General features: G+C 33.4%; 1 protein-coding gene across 4 annotated transcripts in view; it reads left to right on the top strand.

Annotated features, from left to right (window-relative positions):
• CDH18 (cadherin 18, type 2) overlaps positions 1 to 16,938 on the top strand; it is a 1,248,329-nt gene that overhangs the window by 1,186,944 nt on the left and 44,447 nt on the right. For all 4 annotated transcript variants that reach the window (XM_011984981.1, XM_011984983.1, XM_011984982.1 and 1 more), the window contains one exon: positions 7,395 to 7,516. In XM_011984981.1, coding sequence (XP_011840371.1) covers positions 7,395 to 7,516 — 122 coding nt within the window. The remainder of the gene's footprint in view (positions 1 to 7,394; positions 7,517 to 16,938) is intronic.

Below are 16,938 nucleotides of genomic sequence, written 5' to 3'. Positions count from 1 at the left end.
CAAAATACCATGTTCAAGTTTATGGAAATATGCCAAATTGCTTTCCAAACTGGCTATACAACTTTGCATTACTATCAGCAGTTGCTTCACGTCCTTCACATATGTTGCCAGGGTATTTTTTCCCCTCATTCTAATAAGTATGTGGTGACAACTTATTGTTGTTTTTATTTGCATTTCACCACAGAGAAGTGATGTTGAAAATATTTTCATGTGCAATCTGTATTTTCTTCTTTGGTGGATTTCCTATTCAGGATTTTGCAAAATTTTATAAACTTGTTTAGATTTTTATTGTTTGATTTTGAGATTTTAACGTATGTGGACATATGAGTTAATTAGATGTACATGTTTGGAATATATTCACTTATTTGTGTCTTATCTTTTCATTTTCTTAATAAATGCTATATTTAATGAGTTTTTCAAATAACATTTTCTTGAAAATTACAATTTGTTGGCTTTTTTTCTTTTATGGTTTTAATATTTTGTGGTTTTTTTCTAATAATTCTTTGCCAAACAAAAGGTAACAAAAATTTCCTTTATTAGTTTTATATATTTAAACCTCGAGGTTTTATATTTATATTTATGGCTTCCTTTGGGCCATATTTTATGTATGATGAGTGGTAAGGGTCAAGTTTAATTTTCTTTAATATGAATTTACAGTGGATCCACCATTTGTCTAAATGCTATCATTTTCTCAATTATTATGGCTAGTTTGTCCATAAACACTTGAGCATTTATGTATTTATCAATTTCTTGACTGTCATTGGTACCACTGACAATGTACATACCATTACTACAGTGTTATGATTACTGTAGTTTTATAATGGCACAAAATCAGTGTGAGTTCTCCCACATTTTTCTTCTTTCTTTTTGAAATTGTTTGAAACTGTGTAGAACAGTTTTTGTTGCATATAACTTTTAGAATCGGCTTATCAAATTATTCAACAATGTTGGATTTTTGATTCGTATTACATTGAATCTAAGTTTCACTTTGGGAGTGTGAACACCTCAATGAATGATATCGAGCATTTTATCCGTGAGTAAACACAGTATGTTTTCAGTTGTCTAGGTCATTTAAACATTTCTCCTAGCAATATATGTAGAATTCAGCATACAAGTATTTCACATGTTTGTTTTCATGTTTATTCATGTTATATAAATTAGATGTTAAAATCTTCCTTTACTTTCATTTTTATAGAAATATATGTAAATACTGAACTTGTATCCTGTGATACTGCTAAATTGTTTTAATAATTCTAATTTTTTTGTATATTATATGGTATTTTCTTCATAGAGAATCATTCTGGCTCTGAAAGAAGATAAATTTGTTTTCTATGTTGCAATTTATGTAACTTTTATTTCTTTTACTATTTACTCTAACTCTAACCCTAAAGATAGTGTTCAGGAGAAGTTCTGGGAGCATATATCCCTACATTTCTGCCTATTTCTAATCCTTGGGACAAAGCATTCAATATTCACCGATAAGAGTGATCATAGTCATAGATTTGTTGAGGTTGAGAAAGTCCCTTCTATTTGTAACTTGCTAAGTGTTCTTTATTTCTTATGTCATATTTGTTAACTTTTATTATGTGTGTATTGAATGTGTGCAGTGAATTATATTCACTGATTTTTAAATGTTAACCAACCAGTCTTCTTTTCCTAGGATATCCCTCACTTGGTCATAATGAATGTATTATCAAAGCCTGAGATAGTCCTGGGGTTCTGCTTATGTAGCTCTCTTCTCCCAGAGAGCATTCTTCACATTATCTATTTTCTATTTTATGTATTTTGTTCCATTTTACTATCCTTTGTGATGGCAGGCCAGTTTTAATCAGTTGCTTTTTCCTGACCAAAGTGGATTTTTTTTTTTTTAGTTCTATTTCCAAACCAGTCAAACTTCTTATTGTAATTATGTAGTTTATTTAAATAGTAAACAAATAATGACATATATGCACATAATGGATTCAGAATTTGTGTAATGTACTTTAAGTTGAAAGTTTCCCAAGACTTGATAAAAGTGATTTGCTAAAATTATGTTGCAATTAAGGAGAACAATTAGGCAATTATGAAATCTCAGGTAATTTTACAGAAGTAGAAGTGTTGCCATGCTTAGTGTTTTGAAAGAATCTTCAAATCCTTCCCTCACTTAGAATCAATCAGTTTTGGACTTCATAAATAACTTCGTAAGTAACTCAGTGTGTGTTATCTTTACAAGAATGGTGGCATTAACCCCGAGCAGCAACAAATCTGTTCTCAGAGTTATGTCCATACTCCTACATCGACAGATTGCAGTTTGATGAATAATTATGCATTTCAATATTTTTATACAAACATTTAAAATAGATATGTATCATTATTTTTATTAATTATTTTACATAGTAGCTGTTTTGCTTTAATTAGCATTTGCTGATGTTGATTCTATCTATAAGGAAATTTTTATTTTTATTTTTATTTTATTATTATTATTATTTGAGACGTAGTCTCGCTATTGCCCAGGCTGGAGTGCAGTGGTGCAGTCATGGCTCACTGCAAGCTCCACCTCCCCGGTTCACGCCATTCTCCTGCCTCAGCCTCCCGAGTAGCTGGGACTACAGGCTCCCGCCACCACACCCGGCTAATTTTTTTGTGTGTTTAGTAGAGAAGGGGTTTCACCGTGTTAGCCAGGATGGTCCGGATCTCCTGACCTCATCATCCGCCCACCTCGGCCTCCCAAAGTGTTAGGATTACAGGCGTAAGCCACCGCGTCTGGCCAGGAAAATTTATTATAATTAGATTGCACACCCAGAAAAAGAAAGAATAAACTTATAATCCATTTTGTTAGTAAGGTTCTAAGCAGCTTTAAAAATATGATTGTAATTATAAGTGCAAAAGACAGCATAACAGTTCATCACAAGATAAATCCTGTATACTCTATAAAGATGAAAGAAAAGTTCACAGGCATTATAGACAAGTAGCCTAAGATAGATAAAACATGTTCAAACTGAATTATTACAAAAAGTGGAAAATAAATGTTATATTTGGTAGATTGTTATATAATTGAGTGGGCCAATTGTGACATTTTCACAAGAATAGAATACAATTTTTCATTTACTTTTTAATCAATACAATTTCTTACATTATCTCAATGTAATTACTTTCAAGTAGAGGTAAATTACTTTGACTTTGTAGTTCTGGTTAATGGAACAAAGTGTTCATTCCTAACAGCAAAGGCACAGCTTTAATTTTAAAGCTTCTAACTCATGTGACTCTCAGATAATAATATTAATGATATATAAGGAATTGATGGAGGATTTATAGGCAACTGGAACAAAATAATGTATCAAAAAGAGTCAAGATTCATTTTAAATAATTCACTTCAATTTAGAATTTGTATGATAACTATGTAATAAATGGGAGCACTTATTGTAAACGTACAAAAGTTGAATAAATATGTGGGGTAAATCTTGTGTGATATGTTTCTAAATGCTTTGTAATTTTTGAAATATTTCTACACATATGTTATGCTCCTTCCTATGAAATAAGTGACCTTAAACAGATAGAGTTAGTTAAATTTTCTATCACATAAAATTCACAGAATGCTTTATTTAAAAACTTTTTAAGTGGATACCGTAAAGAGATATTTGAGGAGTAATTTATTATATATGATATACATCTTTCATATAAATTATAGCAAATTATTTTGAATACAATATTTGATTTTTTTACTGATATTCAAATAATATAGAAAAAAAAGAGAAAAAGAGGCATATTATTGGCACCAGCATGTACCAGGCATTGTGAGAGTTTTACATATAAATTATTGTTTAAGTAGATGTAATAATATTATAGTTTATAATATGTATTAATTGATTTAGCTCACTTTTTCTACCTAAAACTTAAATATGACTTTCATATGCAAGATTTTACAATGGAAAACCTACTCTCATTTCAAATCAAACAAGTACTCTTAAGTGGAAATTTGTTTTCATTTGAGCACCTGTTTGCAAAACTTATTGTTATATATTTATTAAAGAAAATAATGGAAACTTATTTGTTAACAAGCAGAACATTAATCAAGCATGTTAAAATGTTCCAGCATCAGTCCACAGAAAGTATTCAAAGGAATGAGCATAATTTTAGTTATACATTTTCCTATAAGGAAATCTTTTCATAGAACTCTCAATCAGACAGACCAAAAATACAATTTATAAACCATCTTTATTCTCATGGGCATTTATGAAACTTAGATAGCAATAAATGTGGTTATTTAAGTTCATATTCCCTGTAAATTGTTATTATAATAGTAGATAAGGCTTTTCATTTTGAGTGAATTTTCATAATGAAAGCAATAAAAGCATATTTTTAGGAAAATAATCTATAATATTACACTAACCTATTCATATATTTGACAAATATTTTTAATACTAATTTTAGAATATGAATAATCAAATTAGAAATCTACCAAATTCTCTAGTAGGCATATACTAATAGACATGATTTAGATTGTTTAGTGGCACATATTTAAATAATAATGGCTTTGGTCTAGAAGTAAGTTGAACAATTAAGTCATGATATTTAAGAAAAGAATAGTATTTGTTTTTTCCATTCAATTTCGATAAGTGGGAAATCTGGAAGAATGACATATTTTGTTGTCCTGTGTTCTCTAGAGACCATCATAGTGTTATGCACACATCGGTCTTTCCAAAAGTAATCACTGGATAAAAATTATTGTTTCTCAAGTTATAAAAGATCTTCTAGGTATTGTAGCATACCGCTTCCACTTGCACTGGAATAGCACTTTCTCTGTATCGCTATCTGTAGAGGGAGCACTCTGATGGCATGAGTCCTTATTATATTAATGTTGCATAAAGCACAGATGATTTTTATATAGCATAGTTTGTGCTGGAAATTGCATGCATGTATTTTGGCTTTGTTTCTATTTTAGTATTCAGAAATTATTAAAATGTACATTCTTTTTCCCAGTCTCAGTATTATAAAGTTGACATAGTTACCGTTAATTGTTTCTCAGAAACACAACTTGGCAGGTCAAATAACTCTTATTATAGGCTTACAGATTAAATAATTAAGGTACATCAATAAATAGCAAATAACTTTTTGAAGTTCTGCTCCTGAAGAGTGCTGAGAATATGATTTATATTTAAGTTTGTATGATTTCAATGTATTTTATTTAATCTGCTGTCAAAAGAATATGAAAATTGTTTTCTAGAAACAAAGCATAAAATCAAAAATTATAATAACAATAATAGAAATAGTGTTTTAAGACCTTAGAGAATTACCCGGTTTTAGCCTTAGCAAAATGTTTGTAAATCCCATGAACAGATTTATATTTTATAGGTAGAGTGATTGACATTCAAAGGATAAAATACTAGCCCAAGGACACAAGAAATAATATATAGAGACCCATGGGTACTTTTCAGTTCACAAATATAGAAATATCTCATATCATAAAGACCAGAATGCTGCAAGAAGGCTGCAAGAAGGCTGCGAGTGGCTATAAAGTGATAGTGAGTTTTCACCCCTAATTATCTGAAATCACAGCCACATTTTTATACATCATCCTACTTTTAGTAACAGACAGCAGTTATTGAATTTGCACCAGAAATTACTTTAAATTTACTCTAACCTTTTGGTTTTCATAACTGCTACGGTTGCCCCTGACAGGGCAGGCAGTGTCATGAGTCACATGCTCAATAAGATAAGATGTTTCCTACAGGACGTTGAATGGTAGTAGGTATACAGACAAAACTGATATTAGCCTGATCCCAAATGTTATGCTTTTAATCATTGTTACAGAATAGTGATTGTACATTAGGGCTGTAAAGTAATATTGAGTCATAATGGAAAGAGTCTATTTTGAAGTAGAAGGATTCAGTTTCCTGTGCCCAAATGTGGAATGCCTAAGAACACGTTCCAGTTCCAGGGGAAAGCTGCACCAAGGCAGAGGTAGGACAGTGAGAGGTGACCGCTGATAGCAGTCAGAGCGATTATGTATATGCTTTTTCATCCTTCCTTTAATTCGCTAACTTGTGAATAACTTTTATTTTATCTTTATAAAAATTTCCTTCTTTTCTGTACCTCTTCCGTCTTTTATTGTTGAGCTAAACAAATATTCCTGGTACAAAATTGATCAAGAATGATCAAGAACAATGCCGTAGAGTGTGTTTACTATGATTCTGTTTAGGCGGATGACACTTCATATGTGTCTTGAGTGGCAGTGTCGAGTATTGGTTCCAAAGTTTCACAAGCAAAATAAATAAATAAATAAATAAATAAAAATTTTGAAATATTTCCTCTTTCTTATATCTTCTAGGGAAAAATGTGTAGACTGTAATTACCTGTTTAAGTAAAAAATCAGGGACACATTTTTTTTCATTCTTCACAAAAATTAACTTTTTACTGAAGAATTTATTTTCTCTAGTTATTTTAATACAGTGCTACTTAGATTTTCTATTTGAATTAGAGCTACTTAAGATACTTTTTAAACCATATCTTTTCTTACCATCGTGAATAACTTCTCTATAAGTATTTATTCCCTTTTTTCTAATATTGTTATATCTTTTTAACTAGTCTTATTATTAATGTATTAGTATGTTGTTATAATTTAAATTTGAATTGTTTCAGAGAATGGCAGATACATTAGCAGAGAGAAAGCCAGACAGAGAGATTTAATTTGTTCATTATGTATTCTGAATCTCTAGCTTTGACTTGTAAAATAAACCAGACATTTACATTTTTGTTACATCTCAGAATTAATAAACCCACTGAAAAAATGAAAAGACTTGGTTTAAGATGGATTTGCAAGTATTGAATATATTTTAATATCTCCCAGAGTTACATGTCAATTTCATGTGTGAATCTCATACTAAATTTTGACTTCAATTACTCTTTATTTTCCTCAAGTATGACTCAACATCACACACTACATATATCCTACCATAAGAAAATGATCCTTTGTGTAAATAAATTCATTTTTTGTTTTCTTTGAGTTTAGTTAGATTTGAACATTAGACTTTTTTAAAGATTATGTGATTTTTTTTTTTACCAGCTGCTGTGTTTTTCTTCGATTAATGATGAAACCAATTGTTCATCCTGTAGACTCTGACAGCATACAATGAATTCTGACAACTTTCTCCCACTCGAGTTCCTGATAACATGTAATTTCCTTGATATGACAAAATATCATTTTGGCATTCATGTCATACCATGGTGTTCATTTTTCATTTTCCTGGAAGTTAATGAGTTCTAGCAAAGAGCACCTTCATAAAGTTGTCGTTTGCCAAAAGTCCTGCTGCAGCATATGGAACCAGTGACAAGCTGCAGTATTAAAGAGATTTGTTTTAAACCGAGCCTCTAAAGTGTGCATCGAAATACTAAATACATTCCTGTGTATTTTGCAGATAATCCTGATTTGCTGAGCCATGTCACAGTGGGTATTAGAGTTCTGGATGTCAACGACAATCCACCCGAACTTGCCAGGGAATATGATATTGTTGTCTGTGAAAATTCTAAGCCTGGCCAGGTAAGTTAATTGTTTCCTTCCTCCTCATTTGAATGGAATAAATGCAAGCGGCTTTATTTTTATTATTCTTAGGTATAATCCCCCAAAGCCCACAGTGTAATTTTGTACTCAGTGAAACTAATTTCATAAAGCTTTATTTTAAGTACCAAATAATTTTTGGAGAATCATAGCAATTGAATTTTCTTTGGATCCGAATGTAACTCAGAAAAATGAATTCATTCATGAATGCTGCACAAATTATACCAATAAAATGATATTGAATGCTTTATGTCCAACCCTACTTTAAATGAGGAGGAAATAGCAAATGTTTTCCTCTTAATGAGGCTGATGGATTTGATTGTGTCAAAGGGATAGCTCTGTCTATTTTGGAGGATCTGCAGGAGTGACACAGGAACGATGATTGAGTGATGCTGATACTAAATGATGATTCAATTTTAAAAACATGAAGAGTGTATATGTAGTAATAAGGTGGTGAGAGTGAAGATGGATCTGGAACATGGGGCAAGAGGCTGGATGTCGTGTGGCATCTAGTTAAAGAAGCAAGGCAATTTGGAAGTCTGGTTGCCTATAGCAAATAGAGCAAGTAGGAGGCTGAAAGGGGTTGTGTATTTGTTTTTCTGCTGTATAAGCAATTACACAAAATCCACAACTTGAAACAAAATGCATTTATTATCTCACAGTTTCTATAGGTCAGAAATTTGTGCATGGCTTAGCTGGGTCTTTGCAGAGGTCTCTCAAGACTCTAATCAAGGTGTCTGCTAGGGCTGTTTTCTCGCCCGAGGCTTGGGGATCTCTTCCAAGTTCATAGGGCTGTTGGGAGCATTCAGTTTCTCTCTGATACAGACCTGAAAAAGTCAAGACTTTCCTTTACTCCTCAAGGCTGCCCATATCTCTGAGATACCACCAGCAGTTGCTTGTCATTTGGACCTCCCCAATATGTCCAGTTATTTCATCAAGCAAATAAGAGGAGCAAGCCTGCAGGGAAAACAGCCTCATATAATGTAATGTAATCAAGTGAGTGACACATCAACACATTTGCCATATTCTGTTTGTCAGAACCAAGACACAGGTCATACCCACACTGAAGGGGGAGGGATTACAGAAAGGCGTGCATTCCAGGAGCAGCACCTTAAAATCTATCTGCTTTGGATGAATCCAGAAGTGGAAAGGGTATAGGTCAAAATATACCCTTTCTGAGTCAAAAGTACTCTATTATTATCTGTAGTGAACAAGAATGAGTATCCCTTCCCAAATGATGCCAAGTCATTTTGAAACCTGTGCTGAAATTATACTCCTGAGAAGCATCCTTTTTTGTATTCGTGTATGAAGGACAATCAGTGAGGCTTGCTAAAGTAATCATTACCTATTTATTTTTAATACTGTCAGGGAAAAATATATGTATATCTGAATGGCTGGCTTTGTAACATAAAGCTTTTTTCATGTTCACTGTTGTTAAAAAAAAAAAAAACTCTAGACATAATACATTTAAAAGGGTTTATTTAAGCAAAGAATGAGTAACAAATTGGGCTGCACTCAGAATCAGAAGAAGTTTAAAGAGCTCCATCCAGCATCGTGAGCGACAGGCTTTCAAAGGCTGAACACAGAAGCCAAGTAGAGAAATGACCTGATTGGCTACAGCTAGGTGTTTGCTTTGTTTGGGCCTAAAGTGACCAGTTGGCTGTCTTGTAATTGCCTGAAACCCAGCTATTTTTTACTAAAATTATATTCCTAAGTTAGGTTTCTTTTAGTTGACATAATGTGTTAGAGTTCTCTAGAAAGACAGAACTAATAGGATAGATGCATATATGAAAGGGAGTTTATTAAGGATTATTGACTCACACACCATCATAAGGTGAAGTCCCACAGTAGGCCGTGTGCAAGCTAAGGAGCAAGAAAGCCAGTCTGATTCCCTAAACCTCAGTATTAGGGAAGCCAACAGTGCAGCTTTCAGCCTGTAGCCAAAGGACTGAGATCCCCTGGCAAATCACTGGTGTTAAGTCCAAGAATCCAAATGCTGAAGAGCGTGGAGTCCGATGTTCGAGGTCAGGAAGCATCCAGCACGGGAAAAAGATGAAGGCCGGAAGACTCAACAAGTCTGCTCTTCCATCTTCTGCCTGTTTTATTCTAGCCTGTCTGGCAGCTGATTAGGTTGTGCCCACCCAGATTGAGGGTGAATCTGCCTCTTCTAGTCCACTGACTCGAATGTTAATCTCCTTTGGTAACACTGTCACAGACCCCCGAGGAACAATACTTTGCATCCTTCAGTCCAATCAAGTTGACACTCAATATTAACCATCAAACAAATCTAGGTAGCATTTTGTTACACAAAAGCTAAAAATACAGTGATAGTCTCAGGCTGATATGGCCTTCTACTTAATTAATTTAACATTTCCCATGAGAAAATTATAAATATGAATGAGGACAAGGTAAAGTTATATTTGAAAGCATTGTAGGGTTTATATAATTTATTCACTTAAAATATTAAGATTATTATTTTATATGCTTAAGTATTTTACTATGCAATGATTTTAAAACCAGTAAGTAATTTTATAGTATAAATACATTATTAAATATTTATCAAATTTTCTTTCAATTCTATTAAAAATAGATGCATACATCCTAACATAATGTTCTTGAAATACATTATAAAAGCACAGTTAATGAAAAAAATGTTAAACATTCTAATGGAAAATTTAAATTTAAGAAAATACAGTATCTCAATTGTTGGTAATAACAGCAACTTAGACATAGTGGAAGAGAAAATAATGGAATTGGAAAATTTAAATTTAAGAAAATACAGTAGCTCAATTATTGGTAATAACAGCAACTTAGACATAGTGCAAGAGAAAATAAGGGAACTGGAAAGTAGGTCAGAATAAAAAAGCCATGTTGAAGCATGAAAAGATAAAGAAAATATAAATAAGAATATGAGAGACATATGGGACATGCAAGTCTAATATACAAGTTATTCAATTCTCAGAGGCATATGAGAGAAAGAATGGGACTGAAAAAATATTTAAGATGATTATAGCTGAAAGTTATTCCAAATTGATGGAAATATCAAGTCAAACACTCAATAAACTTAAGAGAAACAAAACCACCAAGCATACTGCCTACAAAGCTAAATTTACCTCAGTGCACGAAAGTAAAACTTTAGCAAATTAAAAGCAGCAAGAGAAAAAAAGATATGATACCACTATCAAAGTCACAGGACCTAAGATGAGGCAAAGCATTCTTTGACTTGACACCAAAAGCATGAGTCATAAAAGGAAACAGTGATAAATTGAATTTCATCAAAATTTAAAAGTTTTGCTCTTAAAATCTGTTAAGATGATAAAAAGACAAACTACAGAGTTTCTACTTTTAGTCCTATAGTTTGTTTTTATGAAAAGGTTTCAAAACTCAACAATAAAATCTGAAGATAAAATTCAATTTGAAAATGGGCAAAATACAAGAACAGACATTTACTGGCAAGGACATAGAAAGAGCCAACCAGCATATGCAAAGGTATTCCACATCTTTTTAAAAATTTATTTCTATTTACATTGGGTAAATAGAAATTAAAACTACAATGTGATATCACTACAGGCCTATCATAAAAGCTAAACTTTGTGGTAAATTGTGGAGAAATTAGGTCATTTCTGCATCATTGGTGAACATGTAAAATGGCACTGCTACACCGGAACATATTTTGACAGTTTCATAAAAAATTAAATTTGCAATTACCATAAAATTCAGAACTATATTCTTGGGCATTTCCCACAGAGATATGAAATTTTATGTTTATACAACAAATGTACAAAATTATTTATAGCAGTTTCATTTCTAATAAATCCAGACTGGAACCAACACAGACATCCTTCAATAGATGAACGATTAAGCAAACTGTGATAAATTCATAGTGTGAAATACGGTTCAGCAAAGAAAAGGAATGAATAATTAATACATGCAATAACCTGGATGAATCTCTAGAAAATTGTTCTGAGTGAATAAAAGAGCCAATGTCCAAAGTTTCCATAAAGTATAATTTCATTGAAATAGCATTTTTACCATAACAAAATTATAGAAATAGAGAACAGGTTATTAGTTGCCAGAGGTTGGGTCCAAGGGTAAAGATGAAGAGAGTGGGTGTGGCCATAACATGGCAGCAGGAGATATCCTTATGCTGATGGAAATGCTCATATGTTCTTCTTATCAATGTCAATATCTTGGTTGTGACATTGTTTTGCAAGATGTTACCTGTGGGTGAAAGTAGGTAAAGGTATATAAGATCTCTCAGTATTATTTCTTACAATTACCTATAAATCTTCGATTACCTCAAAATAGAAGTTTTAATTAAAAATTTTAAAAAATACCTTCAAAAGGACAATAATAAATCAGATTTTCATGAGGAAAAATTAAAGCTGGAAAACAATAAAAGGATAACACCCAAGGGCTACTAGAAAATAACTGACAGTCGTGTATTATTATTCTACCAAATATATTCCTCAAAAGTAAAGTCAAATAAAGCTCATATTTAGGCAAACAAAAATGTGAACATTATTTAGCCTAAGTCAGAAACACCATTAAAGCTTTTCTTGAGTAAAAACAAAAATAACTCTATTGGCAAGACACATTAAAGAACAAAGCAGAACTAAATGATTAATAACTAAGCAATCGAAGTTTTCTAGGGTTTAAAATATAGAGAGTATACATAGTCTAAGAAATCATAAGAAAGGAAAGAGATAAGGGAAGTTAAAATATTTTAAATTCCTAACTTTTGAGGAAATTGATAATCTATTAATTTATATAAAATTTATAAGTTGAAAATTTATTTTGTAATTTATAAATTAACCAATCAAATTAGTAAAAGAACATGTAACTAACAAGCTGATAGAAATTGGAATTTTAAAAAATACTTAATCCCAAAGAGGGCAAAGTTTAAAGCTCTAATTCCTGATTTTAATTATGTTTATAAAATATTCATTAACATTAGAATAACTCAATTACTTGAAAAATTACTGTGTATGGTTTTCTATATGTTACAGTACAAAGATTTTTTTTTAAGTATTTCACATAGGATGTATGTTCAAGGATTCTAGAATGACACATTTCCAAGCTAAACGTAAATTCTAACAAAATATGAAGATTATAACTAATGTAATAGTGCCAAAATAATCCTGAAATTTGCATGAAGTTTGTAAAACTCAAAGTTAGAATGATAGTTTTTCATATTTGCTGTAGAAATATAGTTTCATCTCATTACACAAACAAGGACAATAAAGATTTTATTACTTAATAGTTGAATGGGTAATGTTAGTGGAACTTCATAAAACAAAACATGAGACAAAAATTTATATAGAACAAGTGGAAATACCATGAACAAATGTGAAATATATAAAGTGTGTTTCAGTGTTTATGTTAAAATAAAACCACTTAAATACTCAAATTAAATTGTGCCTGTTATCAGAATAGACTTAAAAGTCAATTAGGTGTTGCTTGTAAGAGATGTATTATAAATATAAGAGAGAAAAAAGTTGAAAGAAAAAATACAGGAAATTATACACACAGTTCTAATGGAAACTTTATCAATATCCCTATGCAATTATACACACACATAAAAATTATAAAAGGGAAAACATTACATGTAAAAAGGCAAACTTCATTATGATAAATATAGTCTGTACACTGGGTAGAAATAGCAATTTTAAATGTATATATACTTGTCAATCCTGCCTCTAAATAAGCAAATCAAACTATTTTTGAATTGAGAGATTTTATACACTTTTCCAAGTAACTGAAAGAATATTCACATAAAATTTGAGTAATATTAAAATTAAACATTACAGTTATAAAAATTTACTGATAGACAAATATGCCAACTTCAGATGATGCATTCTTTCAAAATTTGCACAAAATATTGACCACAATTATACTGTCTGCTGGGCCACCACACAAGATTTAATAATATACAAAATCAGCCTCATTTTTCTTTATTACAATAAGTATAGCTAGATGATAATTAAAAACTATTTCTTAAAAAATCATATTGCAAATAAAGGAATGTACGTCTAAGTAACCTAAGACCTGCCAAGATGGTCAAATAGGAACAGATCAGTTCTGCAGCTCCCAGCATGACTAATGCAGAAGATGGGTGATTTCCACATTTCCAACTGAGGTACCTGGTTCATCTCATTGGGACTAGTTGGACAGCCCATGGAGTGTGAGCCAAAGCAGGATGGGGTATTGTCTTACCCGGGAAGTGCAAGGGGTTGGGGGTTTTCCCTTTTCTAGCCAAGGGAAGCCGTGACAGACTGTACCAGGAAAATCGGGACATCCCCGCCTTAATACTGTGCTTTTCCAATGCTCTTAGCAAATGGCGCACTGGGAAATTATATCCTGCACCTGGCTCAGTGGGTCCCATGCCCATGGAGCCTTACTCAAAGCCAGCGCAGCAGTCTGGCAGCCTGATGGGGGAGGGGCGTCCGCCATTGATGAGTCTTCAGTAGGTAAACAAAGCGGCCTGGAAGCTCGAACTGAGTGGGAGCCCACCGCAGCTCAAAAAAGTCTACCTGCCTCTGTAGATTCCACCTCCGGGAGCAGGGCATAGCTGAACAAAAGGCAGCAGAAACTACTGCAGACTTAAATGTCCCTGTCCGATAGCTCTGAAGAGAGCAATGGTTCTCCCTGCACAATGTCTGAATCTGAGAACGGACAAACTGCCTCCTCAAGTGAGTCCCTGACCCCCGTGTAGCCTAACTGGGAGACACCTCCCAGTAGGGGCCAACTGACACCTCATACAGCTGGGTGCCCCTCTGACACGAAGCTTCCAGAGGAAGGATCAGGCAGCAATATTTGCTGTTCTGCAATATTTGCTGTTCTACAGCCTCTGCTGGTGATATCCAGGCAAACAGGGTCTAGAGTAGACCTCCAGCAAGCTCCAACAGACCTGCAGCTGAGGGATCTTACTGTTAGAAGGAAAACTAACAAACAGAAAGGAGTAGCATCAACATCAACCAAAAGGATATCCACACCGAAACCCCATCTGTAGGTTAACATCATCAAAGAACAAAGGTATATAAAAATCACAAAGATCAGGAGAAACCAGAGCAGAAAAACGGAAAATTCTAAAATCCAGAGTATCTCTTCTCCTCCAAAGGATTGCAGCTCCTCGCCAGCAATGGCACAAAGCTGGACGGAGAATGAATTTCATGAATTGACAGAAGTAGGCTTCAGAAGGTCGGTAATAACAAACTTCTCTGAGCCAAAGGAGGATGTTCAAACCCATCACAAGGAAGCTAAAACCTTGAAAAAAGATTAGACAAATGACTAACTGGAATAAACAGTGTAGAGAAGACCTTAAATGACCTGAGGAGCTGAAAACCGTGGCACAAAAACCATGTGATGCATACACAAGCTTCAGTAGCTGATTCGATCAAGTGGAAGAAAGGGTATCAGTGATTGAAGATCAAATGAATGAAATGAAGTGAGAAGAGAAGTTTAGAGAAAAAAATGTAAAAAGAAATGAACAAAGCCTCCAAGAAATATGGGACTATGTGAAAAGACCAAATCTACATTTGATTGGTATACCTGAAAGTGATAGGGAGAATGAAACTAAGTGGAAAACACACTTCAGGATATTATCCAGGAGAACTTCCCCAACCTAGCAAGGCAGGGCAACATTCAAATTCAGGAAATACAGAGAACACCACAAAAATACTCTTTGAGAAGAGCAACCCCAAGACACATAATTGTCAGTTTCACCAAGGTTGAAATGAAGGAAAAAATGTTAAGGGCAACCAGGGAAAAAGGTAAGGTTACCCACAAAGGGAAGCCCTTTAGACTAACAGTGGATCTCTTGGCAGAAACTCTACAAGCCACAAGAGAGTGGGACCAATATTCAACATTCTTAAAGGGAAAGAATTTCAATCCAGAATTTCATATCCAGCCAAACTAAGTTTCATAAGTGAAGGAGAAATAAAATTCTTTACAAACAAGCAAATGCTGAGAGATTTTGTGACCACCAGGCCTGCCTCAAAAGAGCTCCTGAAGGAGCACTAAACAATCTGTACTAGCCACTGCAAAAACATGCCAAATTGTAAAGACCGTGGATGCCAGGAAGAAATTGCATAAACTAAGGGGAAAATAACCAGCTAACATCATAAAGACAGGATCAAATTCACACATAACAATATTAACCTTAAATGTAAATGGGCTAAATTCCCCAATTAAAAGACATAGACTGCTAAATTGGATAAAGAGTCAAGATTCATCAGTGTGCTGCATACAGGAGACCTATCTCATGTGCAGAGACACACATAGGCTCAAAATAAAGGCATGGAGGAACATCTACCAACAAACGGAAAGCAAAAAAAAGCAGAGGTTGCAATCCTAGTCTCGGATAAAACAGACTTTAAAGCTCAAAAGAGACAAAGAAGGCCATTACATAATGGTAAAGGGATCAATGCAACAAGAAGATCTAACTATGCAAAATATATATGCACCCAATACGGGAGCACTCAGATTCAAAAAGCAAGTCCTTAGAGACCTACAAAGAGACTTAAACTCCCACACAACAATAATGGGAGACTTTAACACCCCACTGTCAATATTAGATCAATGAGACAGAAGGTTAACAAGGATATTCAGGACTTGAACTCAGCTCTGCACCAAGCAGATCTAATAAACATCTACAGAACTCTCCACCCCAAATCAACAGAACATAAATTCTTCAACACCACAACGTACTTATTCCAAAATTGACCACATAGTTGAAAGTAAAGCACTCCTCAGCAAATGTAAAAGAAAAGAAATCACAACAAACTGTCTCTCAGACCAGAGTGCAATCAAATTAGAACTCAAGATTAAGAAACTCACTTAAAACCGCACAACTACATTGAAACTGAACAACCTGCTCCTGAATGACTACTGGATGTAAACAACGAAATGAAGGCAGAAATAAAGATGTCCTTTGAAATCAATGAGAACAAAGACACAATGTACCATAATCTCTGGGACACCTTTAAGGCAGTGTGTAGAGGGAAATTTATAGCACTAAATACCCACAAGAGAAAGCAGGAAAGATCTAAAATCAACACCCTAACATCACAATGAAAAGAACTAGAGAAGCAAGAGCAAACAAATTCAAAAGCTAGCAGAAGGGAAGAAATAACTAAGATCAGAGCAGAACTGAAGGAGATAGAGATGCAAAAAACCGTTCAGAAATTCACTGAATCCAGGAGATTTTTTTTTTAAAGATCAGCAAAATTGTTAGACCACTAGCAAGACTAATAAAGAAGAAAAGAGAGAAGAATCAAATAGACACAATAAAAAATGATAAAAGGGATATCACCACCAATACCACAGAAATACAAACTACCATCAGAGAATACTATAAACACCTCTATGCAAATAAACTAGAAAATCTAGAAGAAATGGATACA

The sequence above is a fragment of the Mandrillus leucophaeus genome, unplaced genomic scaffold (assembly GCF_000951045.1).
Source record: "Mandrillus leucophaeus isolate KB7577 unplaced genomic scaffold, Mleu.le_1.0 Scaffold278, whole genome shotgun sequence".
Lineage (NCBI taxonomy): Eukaryota > Metazoa > Chordata > Mammalia > Primates > Cercopithecidae > Mandrillus > Mandrillus leucophaeus.
The sequence above is the reverse complement of the archived record's forward strand: the minus strand, read 5'-3'. Positions and strand labels throughout refer to the sequence as shown.